The sequence below is a fragment of the Antechinus flavipes genome, chromosome 1 (assembly GCF_016432865.1).
Source record: "Antechinus flavipes isolate AdamAnt ecotype Samford, QLD, Australia chromosome 1, AdamAnt_v2, whole genome shotgun sequence".
In the NCBI taxonomy this organism is placed as follows: Eukaryota; Metazoa; Chordata; class Mammalia; order Dasyuromorphia; family Dasyuridae; genus Antechinus; species Antechinus flavipes.
The window spans coordinates 483,904,306-483,926,165 of NC_067398.1; the positions used below are offsets into that span (position 1 = coordinate 483,904,306).

The window sequence follows — 21,860 nt, forward strand, 5'->3', positions numbered from 1 at the left end:
TGTTAAAACTTTTTTACTAAGACTTTTGGGACACTCTAGAGATGTAGATATATACAACACATAATCAAAGCAAATGACAAATAGCCTTTGGCAGAAAGGCATTAGCAGGTAGGATAGAGAAGATGTTTGCATAATATTTGAATTGAATCTTTAGTCAATAAATAAACAAGCATTTATTAAATGCTTACACTATACTGAGTCCTGAGAAAAAAGAAAAAAAGGTAATTTAGTTTCTAGCATCAGGGAGCTCATATTCAAATGGGAGCAGATAGTATTTACATAAATAGGTACTTAGAAAATTCATACAGATAGCAGCTGAGGGTAGAGGACTAGGAAGGGTCTCCTTCAGAAGGTTGGGCTTAAGCTGAATTTTGAAGAAAATCAGGGATTCTAAGAGATCTCAGTGAAAAGATAGGAGGACAGACAAGCCATCTTAGAGGTAGAAGGGACCTTAGAATTTATCTAACCTACTTCTCACCTCCACCAAAAAGAGAAATCTACCTAATAGCATAGCATGGTGGATTGTATGTATTTATGAATGTGTGTGTGTTTCTGTGTATGTACTGTATATATGTATATAATGTACATACAAATTAAGTATAAGGTAAATAATGGAAGGTAATTGGGTGGGGTAGATACTAGGAGATAAGGGGATCAGAAAAAACCTCACATGGGAGGTGATGGTTGAGCCATGCTCTCAAGAGGGATTCTCAGAGTGAATGTGAAGGAGGTACAGAGGACAGACTTTTTTGATGGTGGGAAAACAGGAGAGAGGAGATCATGAGCAATAGGCAACAAATGGGCTAATTTGACTGGAATATAGTGAGTGGAGGAGAATAAATATTAAATCTAGAAAGATTATTTCAGTCATTTCAATCATGTCTGACTCTTTATGACCTCATTTGGGGTTTTCTTGGCAAAAATACAGAAATGGTTTTTCCATTTCCTTCTCCAGTTCACTTTATAGACAAGGAAACTGAAATAAATAGTATTAAGTGACTTGCCCAGGGTCATACAGTTAGTAAGTGTAGTGTCTGAGGTCAAATTTGGACTCAAGTTCTCCTGACTACAGGGCTCACTTTCTTCACTTAAATACCTAAAATATCCCAGGTCTAGATGGTAAAGGACTTTGAAGGAAAACAGAGTTTTATCTTTTTTTTTTCTTGCTGAGGCAATTGGGGCTAAGTGACTTGCCTAGGATCACACAACTAGGAGTTTTATTCTAAAGGCATTAGGGAGCCATGGGAGTTTCTTTAGTGGGAGAATGACATTATCAGACTACCGTTTTAGAATTATATGACTTTGTCAGCCATGTGAACTTGGAAAAACTATTTAAATTTTGTGGACAAGATGATGTGAGTATCTGCATAGTACAGATAGTGGACAATGTGAATGCCATATCACTTGGTTAAAGTTAATAAAGAATAATGCAGAATGGAATCCCTAAAACAAAAGTGCATTAGAAATTCTAAAATTCCTTTATCACCAATTAAGAGAAAAAGTCAAAATTTTAAGGTGATATCAAGGAGTCTTCAAGGAAATCAAGGATTTTTTTTTTTCCTGAGGCAATTGGGGTTAAGTGATTTGCCCAGGTCACACAGCTAGGAAATATTAAGTGTCTGAGGCTAGATTTGAACTCAGTCTTCCTGCCTCTAGAGCTGGTACTCTATTCACTACACAAAAATCAGGGATTCTAAAAGGCGAATGAATAGGTAGTACCTTTTAGGCAGAAGGATCTAGAGTGGCTTTTCCCCAAAATATTGTCCATCCTAAAGAGCCCCAATATTCTCTAGGGAGTATTCAATTCAATATATGCATTATGTGAATGTTGTAAAGGAGCAGACAGACAGATAGGAGGAAAAGGAAAAGAGTTATGTTATAAAAATCCAAAGAGGTCAGGGTATTCCAGAGGACAAGGTGATTGGCAGTGTCAAATACTGCAATAATTTTGTGAGCTAGGGACTATGACTATCCTCATTTTAATGAGATTTATAGTTTTTTACTTGCCAAAGGTGAGAAAACTAGTAAGTTTCTGAGGTAGAATATGAACTTGGATTTCCTTACCTAAATCCAGCATTCTACTTATCTCCTAGCTGTGAAAAGATTACAATTGTAAAATACTCTGAACCTTAAAGCATATTATATATATGTATATATGTATGTGTTTTTATGTGTATATGTGTGTAATACATATACACATGTATATTTATATAAAATCTTTGTCTCTCCTCAACAATCGTTCCTCTGTACAGCTGCCAAATTGGTATTTTTAAGGTATTTACATCATCTCCTTACTCAATAAACTCCAGTTGCCCCTGGATAAAATATAACCTCCTGTTTGGCATTTCGTTTTTCACAATCTGCCTCCTACCTACATTTCCATTTACTGCACACTATTGTTCTGTCTATGCTCCAGCAAAACCAATTTCTTGCTATTCTTTACATATAATATTTCATCTCCCATCTCTGTGCTTTTGCACTGGCTTTCTACCACACCTGGAATGCCCTCCGTCTACATCTCAGACTTCAAAGCTTAGTTCAAGTGCTACTTCTCATAGAAAACCTGCCCTAATCTTTCTTTCCACAGCTTCACATGCATGTGAATTACTTTGTATAACTTTGTAATTTGCAGTTTTGTAATTTTTTGGTATTATGTGTTGTTTCTCTCTAGTAGAATGCAATCTGTTTCAGAGCAGGGGCCATCTAGTTTTTGCTATTTTAGAAGCTCAGTAAATATTGAATTAAATTGAGCTTATTTTAGTGACTGAAAGCTTCTGCCAGAAAAGCTCTTCCTTCTATCTAATTTAGATCTTTTCTCCCTTTGCTTGTCTTTATTGAAGGTGAAGACTAGCAGGTTATCTATCATCCACAGGTTATCTGTCATCCACACATTATCTGTTCATTATTCTTCATTATTTTGGGCTTATTGGTCCTATGTGGTTCTAGTTTCTTTAATCTTTTTTTATCTGGTCATTTCTTTACTGAGGGATTTTATTCTGCATTCTGTCCAAAGTTTCCATTTTCTTTTTAAATTGTGGACTTCCAAACTTTGTTAGTAAATAGGGTTTAAAGAAACATTTCTATGGAAATCATGTGTGTTGTGATTTCCTGTTTATGAAAATAAATAAGGCGTTCAACTGTTAAACAAATAAATAAAGTAGTAATTGGAAAGAGCATGATTTGGGGATATGGATTTAAGCCCTGACCTATGTGACTGTGGGCCTTTAAACCTGACTCCCTGTGCAAACTTCTCATCGAATATGGACTTTTTCTTTACTTTTTCTTTATGTTTTTAATCAACCAATTAATTAATTTTAAATTTTAATTATGTTTTTCCTTTTAATGTAGTTCTTTGTATGTGTGTGCTGGCTCCCTATTAGACTGTAATTGTCTTGAGATTTGGCTCTTTGTTGTAGCTAACATTGTGAACTAGGGCTTCTCAAGGTAGCTTATATAAAATGACATGTTTTAGCTGAACCGAAATCCTTTAGCAGGGTACAGTTTCCTGTTTGTTCAGTGGAAGAGCACTGGTTCTGGAACTAAAGGATTTGAATTCTTGCCTTAGATACTTACTGTTTGCATGACATTGGACAAATTAGTCAATCTCTCAAATGAGGGAGTTGTACTGACAGAATGTCTAAGACCCCTTGCAGTTTTTGATGATTTTAATACAGATGTTTAAGGGTCTCAGTAAGGTTTATAAATCTAACATTGCAACTTAGTGTAGTGGAACAAGTGTGTGTGTAGCAGTAAATGTGTGTAGTGAAAACTTAGAGCCAAGAAATTTGTTTCAAGTTCCAGTTTTGATACTTAACAACTGAGTGGCCATTGGTAAGTTGCCAAACCTTTACAAACCTCAGTTTACTTGTTAATAAAAATGGAGATCATAATTCTTTGCCTACTTCACAGTGTTCTTTTGAGGAAAACATTTAGTGAAACCGTAAAGCAGTCTACAAATGTGACCTATTCTTATTATTGAAATTGAACAGCTTGTAGCTCCCTTTCTAACAAAAAATAAGTATTCAGAGGGAAGGGAGGTGGCCCAGACCTAGTGTCAGGAGGATCTGAGTTCAAATCTGGCCTTAGACATTCACTAACTGTGTGACTCTGGGCACTTAACTATGTTTGTCTCAATTTTTTCATCTGTGAAATGAAATGGAAGTGGCATCTGCCAAGAAAACCCCAAATGGGGTCACACAGAGTTGGACATAAACCAAAAAACAGCAAAAACATTCAAAGATAGATTTGTTTAGCCACTGTGGAATTACTGTTTGAATAAGCCATACTTTTAAATTTAATACACTGTGCATGATTATTGTATTAGCAGAATAAGCTATTCATGTCATGAAATGGTTTCCATTTACTCCCTTTGGGAAGATGCTGAATGATTTAAAAGGAATCAGATACCTGGCTGGATAAATTGATAATTCAAATAACTCTGAATTCAGCCTTGTCACTACAGCTCTCCAGCACTAACTCTAGTACCCCAGAGCCTTTCATTGCTTTACCTGAGAGAATGATAAAAGATGCAAAAACAAAACAAGACAAATGAAATCTTCAAGATGAAAAGTGGGACAAAAGACTTGTATGTGCAGGTGGATAGAATACATAACAAATTTCTAGCGGGGAAAGAAAAATTTAGGAAAGTAAGGTCAGACATTTTAAATTTATAAACATTTTCTCTGTCCTAGAATCTCCACTAAAATCCAACTATTATTTCTTATCAGAGGAAAAAAAAACACCTTAAGTTTTAAAAATATATAGCCATGGCTTTTATTTTAAATAGTCACTTTTAGAAGTACCTTCATTACCCTTCCAGATTGAATCATGCCTTGCCAGAAAGAAAATCAAGGAAGAAATACTAGATACATTGTCTAATATAAATAGTGCTAGTTTTTGGCCTCTTTGCAGGGGAGAGAGAATTATGTTTTGTTATTAGTTTCTCTTAGAATATTAGGTTACTTAGAACATTGTTACTTATGAGTTCAGCTTCCTTTTAAGGATCTTTTCATTATGATATTGCTATGGTTGTGTCGACTATTGCAATTCTGATACTATCTTACTCTCCGTTCATAAAATCTCCCCATGTTTCTCTGAATTTTTTATATTAATAATTTCTTAGTGCAAAATAATGTCCCACTACATTTGTTCAGGTTTGCTCAGCCATTCCCCAGTTGATGAATATCTACTTTATTTTAACTTCTTTGTCACTACTAAGTGTGCTACTGTGAATCTTAGTTTTTATTTTTATTGCCGATGCAGAATATATGCCTAAATGTATATTTGACTTGATAAAATAAAAGAGGGGTCATTTTCCACCCAAATGAAGATGTAGGAAATGGGAATAGTTCAGTTTATGATTGGCCAAAGAGCTAGAAAATACTCTGCCATTCTTAATTTTGTTTTTTTCCTGTGGCTTAAGAAACAAAAAAGGAACTAAGAGCCATTGTGTAGTTTTTGTTGCTTCATTGATGTGACCAAAGAATTTCATCTCATAGTAGCCATTCTACTGGGAATGAGCCCTCTTTACCTATGCTTCGACTGGCCTTCAGAAAACTACATGTATAGTCTGTTGCTGGTCTCTTGCTCCCTTTCTAACAAAAGTTCATCTTGGTCAGCTCTGTAGAATATAAGCTTCCTGAGGTCAGGGATTTTTCTGTATGTGTGTATGGGGAGGAGGGGAGGAAGGGTCCTCTGCCCCTAGTGTCTTGTATGTAGTAGGCCTTAATAAATATTTATTGAATTGAAGAACCCAGGGTTACCTTAATACATTATAAGGAAATAGGGAGCAATTTTCCCAGAGGCACTAAAGTGTACTAAAAAAAAATCCCTTCATTATAATGTTTCTAAAATTTCTTTTTCAAAGTAAGTAAGAAATAACCAGCTCAAGTTTGTATAAAGACATTATGGCATAGCAGGAGAACTTGGAGTCAGAAAGCTCTGGGTTTGAATCCTTTAGTAAGTACTTAATAAATACTAATTAGCAGTACTTGGGAGGGAATCACTTTGTATTAACATCATCACTTAGAAATAATGAGCTTAATGATCTTGGAAATAGATGGATAATCTTGTACAAAATAATGAAGAGCAAAATGAGTAGAAGAAATAGAACATTATATTGTTGTTTTAAGAACAACTTTTAAGTGAATAAGTCATTTTGTTTATTATCAAAACCCAAATTAATTTCAAAGAACATATGAAAGAAGATGCTATCTGCATCCACAGAAAGAATAATAATAGAAGCATGTATAGAATGATTTTATACACATTATACATAGAATTGTGTCTAATAGTAACTATATGTGGAGTGGGGAAAAGAGAAAAAAGAAATTTACTTAACTATTATATATTTAAAAGGAATAACAAGTTGTACATAATATATTTGTAATTTCATGTATTATGATCTTTTTTATTAGACCATGTTATGAAAATGTTTTATTCCATAAAATAAAAATGAAATAAAAAATTTAAAAATTAGTTTTACACTTCTATTTTTGTGACTTAACATGTACTTTTGAAGAGCATTTCCCCCTGTCACTGTAGTATTAAAATGTTCTATTTATTAATAATTTTTAGTTATCATTTATATATCTTAATATCATAAACTTTTATATTTTGGAATAACAATGATAGGTCTTATGAACATTTTAACAACTCATTTATTCTAGAACTAATATCATGAAGATTTATATATATATGTGTGTATATATATACACACACACACACACACACACACACATACCTATATATGTAATATATGCACGTGTGTGTCATTTTTTTTTTTTTTTTTTTTTGCTGAGGCAATTGGGTTTAAGTGACTTGCCCACAGTCCCACAGCTGGGAAGTATTAAGTGTCTGAAGTCAGATTTGAACTCAGGTCCTTCTGACTTCAGGGTTGGTGCTCTATCCACTGTGCCATCTAGTTGCCTAACACTGATATTTTCTTTTTTTCTTTTTTTTTTTTCAGTTTTTTTTTTTTATTTTTAACTTTTTATTGACAGAACATATGCCTGGGTAATTTTTTACAACATTATCCCTTGCACTCATTTCTGTCCTGACTTTTCCCTTCCCTCCCTCCACCCCCTCCCCTAGATGGCAAGCAGTCTTATACATGTTAAATATGTTACACTATATCCTAAATACAATATATGTGTGCAGAACTGAACAGTTCACTTGTTGCACAGGGAGAATTAGATTTAGAAGGTAAAAATAACCTGGGTAAAAAATGCAAACAGTTTATACTCATTTCCCAGTGTTCTTTCTCTAGGTGTAGCCGCTTCTGTCCATCACTGATCAATTGAGTTAGATCTTCTCTTTGTTGAAGATATCTACTTCCACCAAGACTGATATTTTCAAAGTAAATTTTCATCCTGAAAATAAGGTTATTCACCTCCCCCAAGTTATACTTATGCATTTATAAAATGAAAACTCTTATTGCATGTAAGATTCCTGGGTAAATTTTAATGCTTAGAAGAAATTTTACCTCCTTTATTTTTCAGTCTTCCATATAATGAGTTTTTTGGTGGTGTAAGTGGACTGACAGTGGAGCAGTTTAAAAAGATCAATGGATTTCCTAATGCTTTCTGGGGATGGGGAGGAGAAGATGATGATCTCTGGAATAGGTATGTATCTTGACTGTAGAAATTCTTTATTTAATGCAAGGGTTCAAATCTCTTTTGCTATTAATGAGGAAATAGTTGGTTTCATTAAAGCAAGTCTATTCGTTGCTTCCTTTCAACTACACAATTACTTCTCAGTCCTTTCTTGATGGTCAGAAGCTGGTTTCTCCAAGATTTCTAATGACCTCTTTATTACCAAATTTAATGATCTTCTTTAATCCTCCTTGAGGTCATTGACCTCTATTGTAATGAAAGTCAATCAATCAATATTTATTAAGTGCTTTCTGTGTTCTAGGAACTGTATTAAGCAGGGCAAAAGATAGTCTCTGCTCTTAAGGGGTTTACAATCTCATGGGGGAAACAAGATGTAAATAAATACATACAAAGCAAGCTATAGCTGACATAAATAGGACATAATTTACAGAAAGAAGGCTCTGGAATTAAAAGGGCTTGGGAAAGCTTTCCTATAGAAGATGAGATAGGAAACCAGAGAAGTCAGTAGTCATAGCAGAAGAAGAACATTTCAGGCATGGGAAACAGCCAGAGAAATGCCAAGAATTGAGAGTGGAGTGTATTATTTGTGGAATAGCCAGGAGATTAGTATCTTTGGATTGATGATTATGTATTGGGGAGTAAAGTATAAGAAGACTAGAAATATAGAAGGGGATAGGTTATGAAGGCTATGAATGTCAAATAGCACATATTTTGCCTACTGGAGTTTATTGAGTAGAGTGACATGATTGGCCTGCACTTTAGGGAAATCACTTTAATGATTGAATGTAGGAAGGATTAGAATAGGGAGAAAACTGAGCCAGGCAGGACCTACCCATAGGCTATTGCAATAATCTAGGTATAAGATGATAAGAGCCTACACTAGCATGATTGCAGTGACAAGAGGAGGGATCAAGTTCATAAGAAGCTGAAATGATGAAATCAGCAGATCTTGGCAATAGATTGGATTTGGGGTTGAGAAATAGTGAGGAACCCAGGATAATTCCTACGTTGTGAGCCAAAGGGATGATATTCCACAGTTATAGGGAAAGTTACTATGGAGGGAAAATAATAAGTTCCGTTTTGGACATAATGAATTTAAGATATCTACTGCACATCCAGTGCAGGCTAAAAGATATTTGGAGATGTAAGATTGGAGCTTAGCAGAGAGTCTGGGACAAAACAGGTAAATTTGAGAATCATCAGTATAGATTTTACAATTAAATCCATGATATGAGATTACCAAGTGAAGTATTATAGAGGAAGAAGAGAAGAAAGTCCAGAATAGAAGCACCTAGTGTTAGAGAGTGTGATCTGGAAGAAAATGCAGCAGAAGATCTAGAGAAAGAGTCATCAAATAGATAGGAGGAGAACCAGAAGGAATTTTGTACCAAAGTGATCAATGTTGTCAAAGATTTAAGAGAAATCAGGGAGAATAAGAATTGAGAAAAGGCTACTGGATTTAGCATCTAAGAGATCTGCTGATAGCTTTGGAGAGAACAACTTCAGGGGAATGATGAGGTTGGGATTTGGATTATAAATTAAATTGAGAGTGAGAGGAAATTAGAGGCACCTATTGTAGATGGCCTTTTTAGCTACAAAGAGGAGAAGAGATATAGGACAATAGTTAGCAGAAATGGGAGGATCAAATGAGGTGATTTGGATTTTTTGGGGATGAAGGCAACACGGGCATGTTTGTAGGCAGCAGTTAAAAAGCCAGCAGAAAGAGAGAGAGACTGAAAATGAGTGAGAGATGGGGATAACAGAGGGGAAAATCTTTGGGAAAGATGGGATGAAATGAGATTACTTAAATCAGTAGAGGACTTAGCTTTGGTAAAGAACAAGGCCATTTTATCATGGGAAGGAGGCACAAGGCATCTGAGTAATAAGAGATAGGAAAGAGAAGAGAAGAGGGAGTTCCTGAAGAAAACCCTAGTGTATTCTAATGAAAATCACTATCTGCTTTAGCTTCTATGACATTATAATTTCATAATTATATTTCTATAATCTGTCCTTCTCTGTCTTCCTTGAATATTCTTCTTTCTTCTGAATTCTAAATATGGCCATTCTTATGTCCTTGGCTATCTTCTCTTCCTTTGAGAATTTAATCAGTATTTTCACTTCAGGTTATCACTTCTACTCCAAAATCTTCCAAACCTATTTTTGTATCCCTGACTCTTTCCACACATCCAGATCCACTTTTCCATTAATTAGATTTTTTTTTCTCCAAGAGATTCTGCCAGCACTTTAAACTTAGCCTGTCCTTAACTCAATATATTGTCTTTCTCCTGGCCATTTTCCTAATTTCTCTGTTTGTTGATGGTATCCCTATCTTTTCATATACTAGGAATCTCATATATCATTTCAATCTCTAAGTCATTCTTCCCTCTGATTTACTCTGACACATTCAGTCAGTTGTTAAATATTGTCAATTCTACTTCTCCACCGTTAGTCAAATTTCTCTTTTTTCTATTCCCAGCTAAAATCATCTTGGTTCAAGTCTCATTACCTCTTGCCTTAATTATTCTTATCTGTCCCCCTCCTCAACCTGTTAAGGTGGCCTGTGACCATAGTCAATATACAGAGATTTTTACTCTTAGAATAAACCAGAACCTAGAGAAGTAAATGTTTTAAAGCATTGGAATCCTTTTCCTAGCTCAACACCCAGAGGTTGTTTAAATAGTAAACACATTAAAAAATGAAGGGAGGGAATAAAATTCATTTTTCTATCCCAATACTCAGATCAGTTGCAGAGAGATTTTATAATAAGTGATCCTCTAACAAACCTAAGAAAGGATATTTCCAGTATTGATTATTACCCATGATTATCTAAGCTCCCCATTTGGTCAAGTATAATATTTAAGGAGGAAAATTAGACTGTCTCATATAGGTGACTGCTTGCCAGACTTAACTAACTATATCTCTCAAAGCATCAAACTTAATGTTCCCTTGTATTTCTTGAGAATCTTACCACACACCTCAGTTTTACTCTGTGTAGTCAGTTCACAACTAAATCTTGTAATAAATCTTTACAAGTTTGCCTCTTTACTTCTTTGGCTCAACCCAGCAGGAGCACAGAACTAGACCTTGTATGTTGATACCAACAGTTGTGAAATTTGTCAGTTCTCCCTCTGGCTGTCCCCTAGTGTAACAGAAATTAAGCTGGAGGAGCCAATTCTTACTGGTATTTGATATATCTCAAGGCAAAGGGCATCTTGATTTTCTGAATTCCTGATCTAACCTCACAATATAATCTACTAGAAAGTATCCTAGTTCTCCGAATTTCTCCTAAACTTTGTAGATTTTCAGAAGCTCAGGGTCGCTTGACCTTCTACATCTGAAAGAAAAAATATTAGGGGCAGCTAGCTGGCACAGCAAATAAAGCACTAGTCCTGGAGTCAGGTAATTGAATTCAAATCCCACTCAAACACTTAACTTTACAAGCCGGACAAGTCAATTAGCCCCCATTGTTATGAAAGAGAATAAAACAAAAAAGCAAGCATTTTAAAGCATTTACTATATTAAGCCCTTTGCTAAATCCTTGGAATATGTATATAAAAATGAAACTAGTTTCTTTCCTCAAGTTGGTGTAACTTCTTAAAATTTCATTTTATTATTCAGTTAATGAGCACTTGTTTTCTTTCCCTCCAACCTATTTCCATTTAGAAGGAAAAAAAGAAAAATATAACAAATATACATAGTAAAGTAAACATATCTATTTAATTTTTAAATAGAGTAGCATAGTTTATTATCAGTACCAATGTTGGTCATTTCATTGATCAGAGTTTTTGTTTTTCAGAGTGATATAATTTGTTCTTCTCTTAATTAAGCCTTGGTTCATATGAATCTTCCTAAGGTTTCCATGAAACTATCCCTTTTGCTGTTTCTTATGGTACAATAGCATTCCATTGCATTCATGTACCATAATTTATTGAGCTGTCCCTCTAATGTCCCTCTAATGACGGGTACCTCTTTAGTTCTTAGTTTTTCACCACTGCAAAAAGAGGTGTTTTAAATGTTTTTGGAACAAAAAAAGGAGAGAAATAACACATAAGAAAAAAGTGGTCAGGGAGAGATATTTTGGTTTGGAAAACTGAATGCAGCCATAGGGGAGAGGATTCACACATCCTTTCTAGGAGTAGTAAAAGAGATGAAGCTTTGGGAGAGAATGGGATTGTCAAGGAAGAGAGTGTAGAGAAAGCAGGGTAGAGAGCTAAAAACATTCTTAGGAGAACATCTACTATAAGTTGTCAAGAAGAGGACAAACACAGAGGAATGGTTAGTTAGATAGGAGCAGAACTAGGACAATAGCACACCTGTAAAGCCAGAGGAGGAGAAAATATTCAAAAACGAATTTTATATTTTATGTTCTGAGATACCAAAGATGATGAATCAAAAAACCATTGGTGTTGGATGAATGTTCAGAGAGTAGTTTCAGTAGAATGGAGGAAGGAAGCAAAGGTACAAAGAGTTGGGAGAAGGATACAGGCTCAGATTTGTTTTCAAGAAATCTGAGAGAAGAGAAATGGAATGGGAGGTATATGAGGTAGGAAGGTTATGGAGATTAGGGAAAATTGGACATATTTGGAAGGAAAGGTTGAAAAGATATGAAAAATTATCATTCCTCCTAAATGATTAATGTGTTTAGTTCTGGAGGAGACCAGAGGAATAGGTATCAAGGGAAAAATGGGCTTATAATTTTAGTAAGGAGTAGTGATAGTTCCTTTTCTCTTCCTTATATATAGTTCTCCAATTCCAGTTTGTATTAAAATAATTTGTGTATGTCCTGCATCTGATATATATACTGGCTACTTTGACAGAAAATTAACCATAAATACTGAAAATTAAAGGATTTTTGTTTGTTAAATTATTCTTGGGACTGATTTTCATAAATTCATAAAATTTCTAGAGGTCTAATTGAGATGAAAGTCAATATGATGTAGTCATGGATAAAAAGTTGGCTTTGAAACTAGGAAACTCCAGGTTCAAAAAGTCTTCCTCTGACATATACTGTCTGTGTGACCCAAAGCAAGCCATTTAAAATTCTTTCTTACAATTTCCCCAGGTAGCTCTTTAGGATTATTTATTGTAGGGAAAATGCTTACCTACATCGGTAGATGAAAATTTCTTACTATACCAAAAAAATTATAGACCTAGGTCGATAAAGGGAATTTGTATTACTGTAATCATTATTTGGGTGTAGAAAGACAAGTGGTCTAGTTCTTTTCTATAACATACAGAAAGCTCAAAGCAGATATAGAAGTAAGTCAGATTAGACTATAATTAGAATGGACCAAATTGTTCATAAAATTACAGCATTCTAATAAAATCTTTGTTGAATTGATTTTAATTGATTATTATACTTTTTATCTCCTAATATCTATTGGGCAGACTTCCCAGTATTTCTGAATTCATTTTATAGGTGGTTATTCATAAATGTTTTGCCATGAACTGATTCGTGACTCGTCCATTGCTTTTTTTTCCTCCTTTCTGGACCATTAGAAAACAAAAGAGTAAAATAGAATACAAAGGCAGTCTAGTATTACTCACAGAAATTTAAACAGATTCTTCAGAATTGCTTTATATATTTAAATTGAAAACATGTGTAAAGTTTGCCTTCCTTATATTTTCCTCTCTTCACATATTTTGAACTGTAGAGTTCATTATGCTGGATATAATGTTACAAGACCTGAGGGAGACTTAGGAAAATACAAATCCATTCCTCATCATCATCGAGGAGAAGTTCAGTTTTTAGGACGGTAAGTTCATATTTAGAAATCTGAATATAAAATGTTCACATTTAGATGATCTGTATGCTATATGAAGCATTTTAAGAATTATTGGTATGTTGATAAAATCCTGTAAAAAAGATTTTGTTTTAAAAATTCCTATTATTTATAAAATGAAAATCGATACCCCCATTATAGTAAAAACACATGGTATTAAAGACTTCAATTTGTTTCTAGTAAAAATGATTCCTCAACATCTAGAAAAAGTTCTCCAATCTTGATTTACAACTTTCTCTGATGAATGAGGTATATTTTACTTCACACATTCTTTTTTATAGGGTCTATGTAAATCCAATAAAATTAATGTCATGAGAAAGAATAGTAATCATTTAATTACCTACGATTATCACATTGCAAAAGGACAACTTTTTTTTCAACTTTTAAAAATGCAAAATGTTTGTAATTACAAGCCAAGATTTGGGCTTAAAATATTTGTGAATTTTTAATTATTACAGATTTTTAATATATCAAAGACTTCTCATATTTTCAACGTAAAATGTATCTAAAGATACTCTTTACCATATTTCTTTATATACTTTTCACCATATTTTCTCTACTTTCTTGTCCTGCAGATATAAGTTGCTACGGTATTCAAGAGAGCGTCAGTATATTGATGGGTTGAACAATTTAAAATATACTCCTAAAATACTGATCAGTAGGCTGTATAAAAACATCACTGTAAACCTCACTCCAGATTTAGCTCCTGTTCAAGATTATTAAAAGAAATGGATCTTACTTCAAGACCAAATGGAACTGTTGGACTGGATGCTTGGTGTGCACTGGTGGGAAATATTTATAGAAGCTTTTTGGTTATTGAGAGATCTGTGAAAAGTAAAGTATGTGACAGTGCACTGTTTGCCGAAAAGAAGAAATGCCAGCAGCCAATACTCAATGTTTACAGCATGGAACTTTTAACAGCCAAGCCTTCTTTCACTATATTCTCTGTGTTAAGAAACCACTCAGCTATATACATGGATAACACTGCAGAAAACAGATACCATTGCTTAGGAGTGAGAGCTCTCTTCTACCAGAAAAAAAATTTTATACTAAAAACTATGATTTTAATTTGAGTGAATGCTTTATTTCCTTTAAAAATGTTTTGTAAATATATGTGATGTAAATTTATGTGGTCAAATAGCTTTTAAAAATAATATGTTGAAATTCTGCATGCCCTTATTTGTTTTTTGTAGGATTTTTTTTAGTCTGCATGGAAGAACCAATGTACATTTGTTACCAAGCAGAGGTAAACCCTTGTGTGAAATGAAGGAACTGTCAATAATTGATGGCCAGCTATGATAGTAACTTGTAATACTAGTTTTGAGCTTTAGGCCTCCAGCCTTTTTTATTGATTAGATTCATAGCTTTCATCAAATATTAATGGTAAAGGGAAAGAAATTAAGTAGTTCCCTTCCTGCTAAGTTTAGATAATTTCCTTGCTTACTTTCTCATCTAGTTTTGCTGATTCACAACCATATCATTTATGCATATTGCATGTATAATACCAAGAAAATCTTAAAAGTTCTTATATATCATAATATAAAGGACCTCTTATTTTAAGTGTCTTCACATGTGCCACTAGTGTTAGTGTCAGGGATTCTGTGCCTAAAACAATGTTCTCAAGTTCCTGAGTGTTTGTATACTGTAGTGGTTTTTTTTTTTCTTTGTTTGTTTTTATTACTGGTGAACTCATTTTTATTCTTCCCATATCAAAAGAGCCAAAAAAAAAGTCTTCATTTCAAAGAAAAACCGCCACCTATTATAGTTTTGTTTTTATTTCTAAAAATGAATTATGGGAAACACTGCGATGCTTGTATTATGCTAATCAGTTTGGGGGGTTAAATAAAGAATTAAACTTTCTATTTTGTGGAGATAAATATTAGAAGGAACTACCATATTTTAAAATTTGATTCAGTCTACATTTTATATATTCAGAAAATTATAGCTGGAAAGGGACCTATGAGATCATTTAATACAACTTTCCCATCTTACAGATGAGGACAGATGGAGATGAATTGACTTGCCCAAGATCATCTATCTAGGGGCAGAATCAAGATCAGATCCTGGTCTCCTGACCATTGGTCCAGTCCTCACATCACTTTACCACACTGCCTCTTCTATATCATTTAAGGATCACTCATATGGTATTATTGATTCCATTTAACAACAAAGAGCATTCATGGAGAGAACTCATAAAAGAGCTTGTTATGAAATTAATTTAGATATGAGTCAAATTATGTCATTCCCTTTCTCCCCCGTAGCTACTTTTAGAAAATGCCTGATATAAATCAGTTCATAAGTAGTGTTAGTCAAGTCTCTAACACTAAGGTAATAAAAAAAAGTTCCACTTTATTTAGAAACATGATATATTTAGTTTAAATTTTAAGTGAACTTTTCAATGTTAAAGCAAATTATACCAACATGCTATCTTTTCTTTTGACAGCTGTGTCAATCATAGTCATTTAGTATTTCTTAAACCAAAGATTTTTTTTAATCCTTAAATGTTATGACGAATGTCAGATAAAATAAGTATTTGTAGAATTAGAAAATGTGCAACCTTATTTACAACTGAATATTTGCTTCATGGATTCTTCTGAAAAGATCCATAGTTGGGTCATCTCAGGTTGTGAGTGTAACCTTAAAGTTGTTTTTGCTCTGGCAACCTTGACAGCACAAAGGATCATAACCAAAATCTTAAAAATCATTAGCCTGTCTGTAACTTTGATAAAAGAGAAAAAATTTTGGCATAAAATTAGGAGATGAGATAAATTTATTTCTGTTATGTTGCTTAGAAATGTTTTTTATTTTTAATATATTTCTTTTTCACTCTCCTTCTGTGGCATAAATAAATGTCAGCCAAACTTTTAAAAATGATTGTTTAAAATGCTTTGAGAATTTCATTCTCTGGCCATTTTTCTCTTGTATCAAATATATTTTCTTACTGTTATAAAATGAAAGAATCTGGATGGAAAATAGTATTTATCAAGACCTATAACACTCAATTTTTTTGTTTTTTAAGAACAAAAAAGTCTAATTAGTAAATACACTGACAATTATGGAATGAAGTTGCAGATGGAGAGAATGCAGGCTCCTATTTTCCATTAAAGAAACATTTCTTTTTCTTAGAATGTGTTAAGGAGGTATAAATCTTACATTGCTTTTTAAAAATGTAACTTTAAAAAGTTGAGAGTTGCCCACATTTTGGTCTTTTCATTTAAATGCATCTGCTGCAGTATTAAGGAAAACATAATACTGTAACATGCTTGGCACGTTTGTTTGCGCTACATGTTTTTTGACACAACTTTAATTTTTTTCAGTTTTGAAACTGAATGTTTGAAAACATTCAGGTACACATAGTTGGAAATTGTATGTACCTTTTTGTAAAAAGTCTAGATAATAAATTTTATAGTTAAAGTAGTGAACATGGATGTGGTTCGGTATTAGTGGATCAAATTTTGCCCAGTTGCTTAATAAAAGTTAAAATACAAAATAATTTATTCCAGAGAAATTAAAATAATATACAAATGTACTAATGTAAAACAATGTTCTTAAATCAGTCAAGTACATTTTGCTTAAGCTTAAATCATGTTTATCCTATTAAAGGATTATATATTGCTCAATAATTGAAAAACTCTAAATACTGATCCAGGATCTTTTAAAAATATTATCTTGAAGATATGATTTTAAATTGTCCTTAGTGCCCACTGCACTATAGCAGGAGTTAACACAGTGCCTTTTACAAAAAGGAAATGTAAAGACTGGTGTGCATACTAGTAAGCAAAGTTTTGTACACATGGTCTGTCTGCTGCTGAGATTCTTTTCTAATTCACAATTTAAGTATAAATTCCATCTTTTCTGGCTTCTACTCTTGACAGAAATAGTAAAAACAAACCTATGCCAAATATAAGATGAAATGAACTTGAAAAATCCAGTTTTCAATTTTTTTCTTATATTTGGAGGGGTGAGGGTGGGGGATTAATGATTGTACCTTATTCACTCAGTTTGCATGGAAAAGTGATTGCTTTTTGAGAGACTGTCTCTATTACTCTCCTAGCCAAATTGTTGATTTCCATTTTAAACCAAAATGGAAAAAAAATCAATAGAACTTCCTCCCTTTTTGGGGAGGATATTCTGACAAGTGAATGCAAAATGTTTCTCATTTTATTTGACCTTTATTGGTCTGCATTATATTTCATTTTTGTCTTTCTCACTAAATGATAAACTACTAGTCTTGTTGCAGTGGAATCATGAGTGTGTTAGTGAAGAAAAATAAAAAGGATTCAATGGTGTATATCAAGAGAAAGTGTACTTAAGACTTTTACTTATAAAAGTGTGAAAGGCTTTTACAAAAATGCACTGAAATGCTGGGAACTTACTGTGTACTATCATGTTCTGATTTTTATTTTGCTCTTCATGAAAATGTTTGTACTTTTTTATCATTGTCTTTTATGAAATATAATGTTCTAAAGATTTTGTGTGCTTTAATTTTTTCTCACAGATGCTTTTTGTTGGTTTATCAATACAATTTATTCTCATTTTCTAAGTTCCAAATGAACTTTTTTGTACATAGTCTGATGAAAGATAACACAAATGTGAGCTAAATAGCTCTTTGCACCTGTAGTTTTAATTAGATAAGTAGAAAGAGCTCAACTTGATCATATATCTCTAAAGGGGCATATGATCACAAATCTCACAACTGGAATGGACCTCAGAGGTCAACTAATCAAACCTATATGTGGAGAACATCCCTTCTACAACACTCCTGAGAAGTGGTCATCCAGTCTTTGTTTGAGGACCTCAGTATTGAGTACTGTGTACCTCCTAAGATGGGTCAGTCCATATTGGTATGCCTTTAAATTTTAGAATCTGTCTTTCATCCTATTGTTCTTAGTTCTGGTGGCATCTATTATTTTATTATTTTTTTAATATATGGAGAGACAGAGGTGGAGAAAAAGGGGGAAAGAGGAGGAAGGAGAAAGAGAGGGAGAAAAAGAGGAGAGAAAGGGAAAGAGAGAGAAGGAGGGGGAGAGAAAGAGAGAAGGAGAGAGGGAGAGAGGGGGAGAGAGAAGAAAAGGAAGAAGAAAAAAGAAGAAAGAAAAAGAGGGAGGGAGAGAGAAAGAAAAGGATGAGACTGTATTACCAGACTTGTGATTCCATTGGTATAGGTAACTCTCAGGGAGAAAATTTTCTTCAGTGCAGAAGGTGCCTGCCCTAAAACTTAGCAATCTTAGAGAATGATCTAGTCTGGGGGCATCAAAATATTGTGTCTTTCCCAAGTCCTAATGCATCTCTATCTTCTTAATAACTTCAGTACATCAAGTTGTTTTATATTTACTTCTTGGCTTTCACATAAAAAGTAGTATAAATATTAAGGCATTATTTAAACACTAAGAGTCATTTATTGTATTTTTTTTCCTTTGTTGATAAATGACAAAATTTGGGTCTAAATTATGTGACAATGCTTATATACCTAGAGACTTAGATGATTTACATGCTAGATAGTAATAATTACATTTTATGGTATTTAATATTTGTGTAGTGTCCTGTGACATGGGTAGCACTAATATCACCCCATTTTATAAGTGAGGAAATTGATATTTAGAAAGGTCAATTGACTTGTTTATACTCACAGAGCCATGTTTTACTCGAATATATTTCTTTTGGATCCAAGGCTCTTCATCATACTATGTTTCCTCCCCCTCCGCCAAACTACTGTCATTCCCATTCTCAAATATTAGCTTTTTTAATCCTCTTGGCCAGTGGTGTCAAACTCAAAAAACTTGGAGACCAACCTTTACACAAAGATCCCTACTGTTGCATGTTGATTTAGTAAATCATATATAAAAAAATTAATATTCTTTTTATTTATTTTGTTAAATTTTTGTTTGTGTGTTAAATATTTCCCAATTTAATTTTAATCTGGTTTAGGGAGTCACTAGGGAAAGTTCAAGTAGTTCAGATCTTTGATCTAGTCTAAATGATGCATTTGTGTTTTGTTTTTGTTTTTTAAACCTAAAAGCCTGAAGAATTTAACTTGCCCAAGATCATACAGCTAATGTGTATCACAAATCTAAGTCCAATGATTCCAGATCTAATGTATTTTCTACCACACTATAATGCAACACTTTCCTAAGATTAATTCAGTCTTGGGAATTCCCAATCTTAAGAATCACAAGAGATTTTCAAGTTTCCAATTTGCCAATGATTATCAAAGCTGATAACTCCTTCCTTGATGATTCATGTGAATACAAGTGCTACCACATGAAGGAGGAATCTTCTAGTAAGATTTTTGGGATTATTCTCCAGAACAAGAAACCAGAACTCTTCATTTAAAGATGGTTTTTTCATCATTATTTCTAGTTGAAAAGAAGGGACCCCAGAGGGTGAAGTTTGATTTAGAGATGTAAAACAGCCACGTTAAAAAAATAGCATCTGAAAACAAAATTTGGATTTTTGTGCTATGGTTTAAAATACATGAATGATCTGAATGTAGGTGAAGTATATATAATGGCAGCCAATGAGAAAAAAAAGCCTCAAGGCCTTTGAATATAGAAACTGAGAATATGATAGAAGAGAGAATATTATCCATATAGACTGCCAAACCTGATGATCAATGAGCATTTATTAAGCACTTGCTATGTGACAGGTATTGTGCTGAATTCTAAGAATCTAAAGACATACACAAATCTGTGTATATATTTATATGTATATATTTAACAATTCTTGGTTCAAGGAATTTATATCAGGAAAACCAATATTTACATATATAAGTATATATAAAATAAAATTGCTTTTAGTTCATATATACAAAAATAAATGCAAGGTAATTAAATACAAACTAGCGAGGTATAAATGGCACTAGTAATTGGGTATCAGACCCTGTAGAAAGTGGTATTTGAATTTAGTCTTGAAGGAAGTGAGATTTCATTGAAGTGACAACAAAAAGGGGGTGCATTCCAGGGACAGGAGACAGTCAGTATAAAGATATGGAGATGTAAAGGTCTGAAACTCTGAGTTGATGCACTGAGGACAGACAACCAAGTACTTAAGGCTAACTACCGATTGGACAATACTCTATTAGCATATGCTTGGAAAATGGCCCTTCCCACTATTCTGTGCTGATTCAATCTTTTGGTGTATACAGGGCCCTTCCCTTGTGGGAAGGATTAGGGGGTGGAGTAAGGCAAGACAGAGTCACTTTGGCGGTAGAGGAAGAGAAGGAAGATCCTGCATCCATCCTGTTCACTTCTACCCCTAACGACCAAGAATAAAGACCAAGGATTTTTGCTTATCCTGACTCTGGCTGATTCTAAGTTATCCAGGGTACTAACTCACTCGGTCTTCACATGGAGATAGAAATTGAAATAAAAGAAGGCCAGTTTGGCTATACTATAGAGAGAGGGAAGTGGAGTATAATGAAATTGGAAAGTTAGATTTGGGCCAGGTTCTGAAGGGCTTTACAGACAAAATAAAGAAGTTCATAATTTATCCTAAAGACAATAGGGAACCACTAGAGTTTATTAAATAAAGGAGAGTCCAAGCACTTCTTGGATGTCTTGAATTTAATATCTCATAGATAGATGTCTTAGACTCAACATGCCCCCAAACTGAATTTCTCCACAAATCTTTCTCCTTTTTTAAAATTCTCTATTATTGTCAAAAGCACCATCATCCTTCCAGGTCGGTGTTAGCTCTTCACTTTTTAATTTCCTTCACATTTAATTTGTTGACAAGTTCTGTCAATTCTCTTTTTGCAGTATCTGGAATACAATCCCTTTTCTCACTCTTCTGACTCTATCACCTCTGCAGGTCATTGTCAACTCATTCCTCAGCCATTAAAATGATTTTATTAAAGTATAAATCTCCCATACTCATTAAACTCCAGGGGATCCTTATTACTTCCAGCATCAAATATAAAGTCTTGTTTGATTTTTTTTTTTTTTTTTTTTACAACTTATCATAAATCTAGCCCCTTCCCACCTCTCTGGACTTCTCAAATTGCTCTTCATTTCCCATATTCTGAGCCAATAACATAGACCTCTTTGTTCTTTCTTTTAGAAGAGCCTACATTTCTCACCTCTTCATTTTCCCTGAAAATTGTCCTTGCCTGGAATGCTTGCCCTCCTCACTTCTGCCTCCTGGCTTCCACTATTTCCTTCAGTTTTCAGCTAAAATCCCACCACTTGCAAGAGTTTTGAGGTTTCTCTTCTGCTTGTGCCTTCTCTTCTAGATGACCTTCTATGTATCTTAGATATATCTTGTTCATACATAGTTATTTGCATTTTGATATCATAGAATGTGAACTCTGTAAGATTCTGGTCTATTTTTACTTTTCTTCATATCCACCATGCCTGTTGACTAGTAAACCCTTTATTGACTTATTGACTATATTGACTAGTAAACCCTTTATTGACTTTATTGGCTTATTGATTAAGTGACTTAGTTTGGTAGCAACTGAAAAATA

The 21,860-nt window shown here is 33.7% G+C and overlaps 1 protein-coding gene across 2 annotated transcripts in view; it reads left to right on the top strand.

Moving 5' to 3' along the window:
- B4GALT6 (beta-1,4-galactosyltransferase 6) overlaps positions 1 to 17,866 on the top strand; it is a 75,932-nt gene extending 58,066 nt beyond the window's left edge. For both annotated transcript variants that reach the window (XM_051970289.1, XM_051970290.1), the window contains 3 exons: positions 7,500 to 7,622; positions 13,268 to 13,369; positions 13,972 to 17,866. In XM_051970289.1, the coding sequence (XP_051826249.1) occupies positions 7,500 to 7,622; positions 13,268 to 13,369; positions 13,972 to 14,119 (373 nt within the window). In that variant the 3' untranslated portion in view covers positions 14,120 to 17,866. The remainder of the gene's footprint in view (positions 1 to 7,499; positions 7,623 to 13,267; positions 13,370 to 13,971) is intronic.
- Positions 17,867 to 21,860: the final 3,994 nt, after the last annotated feature.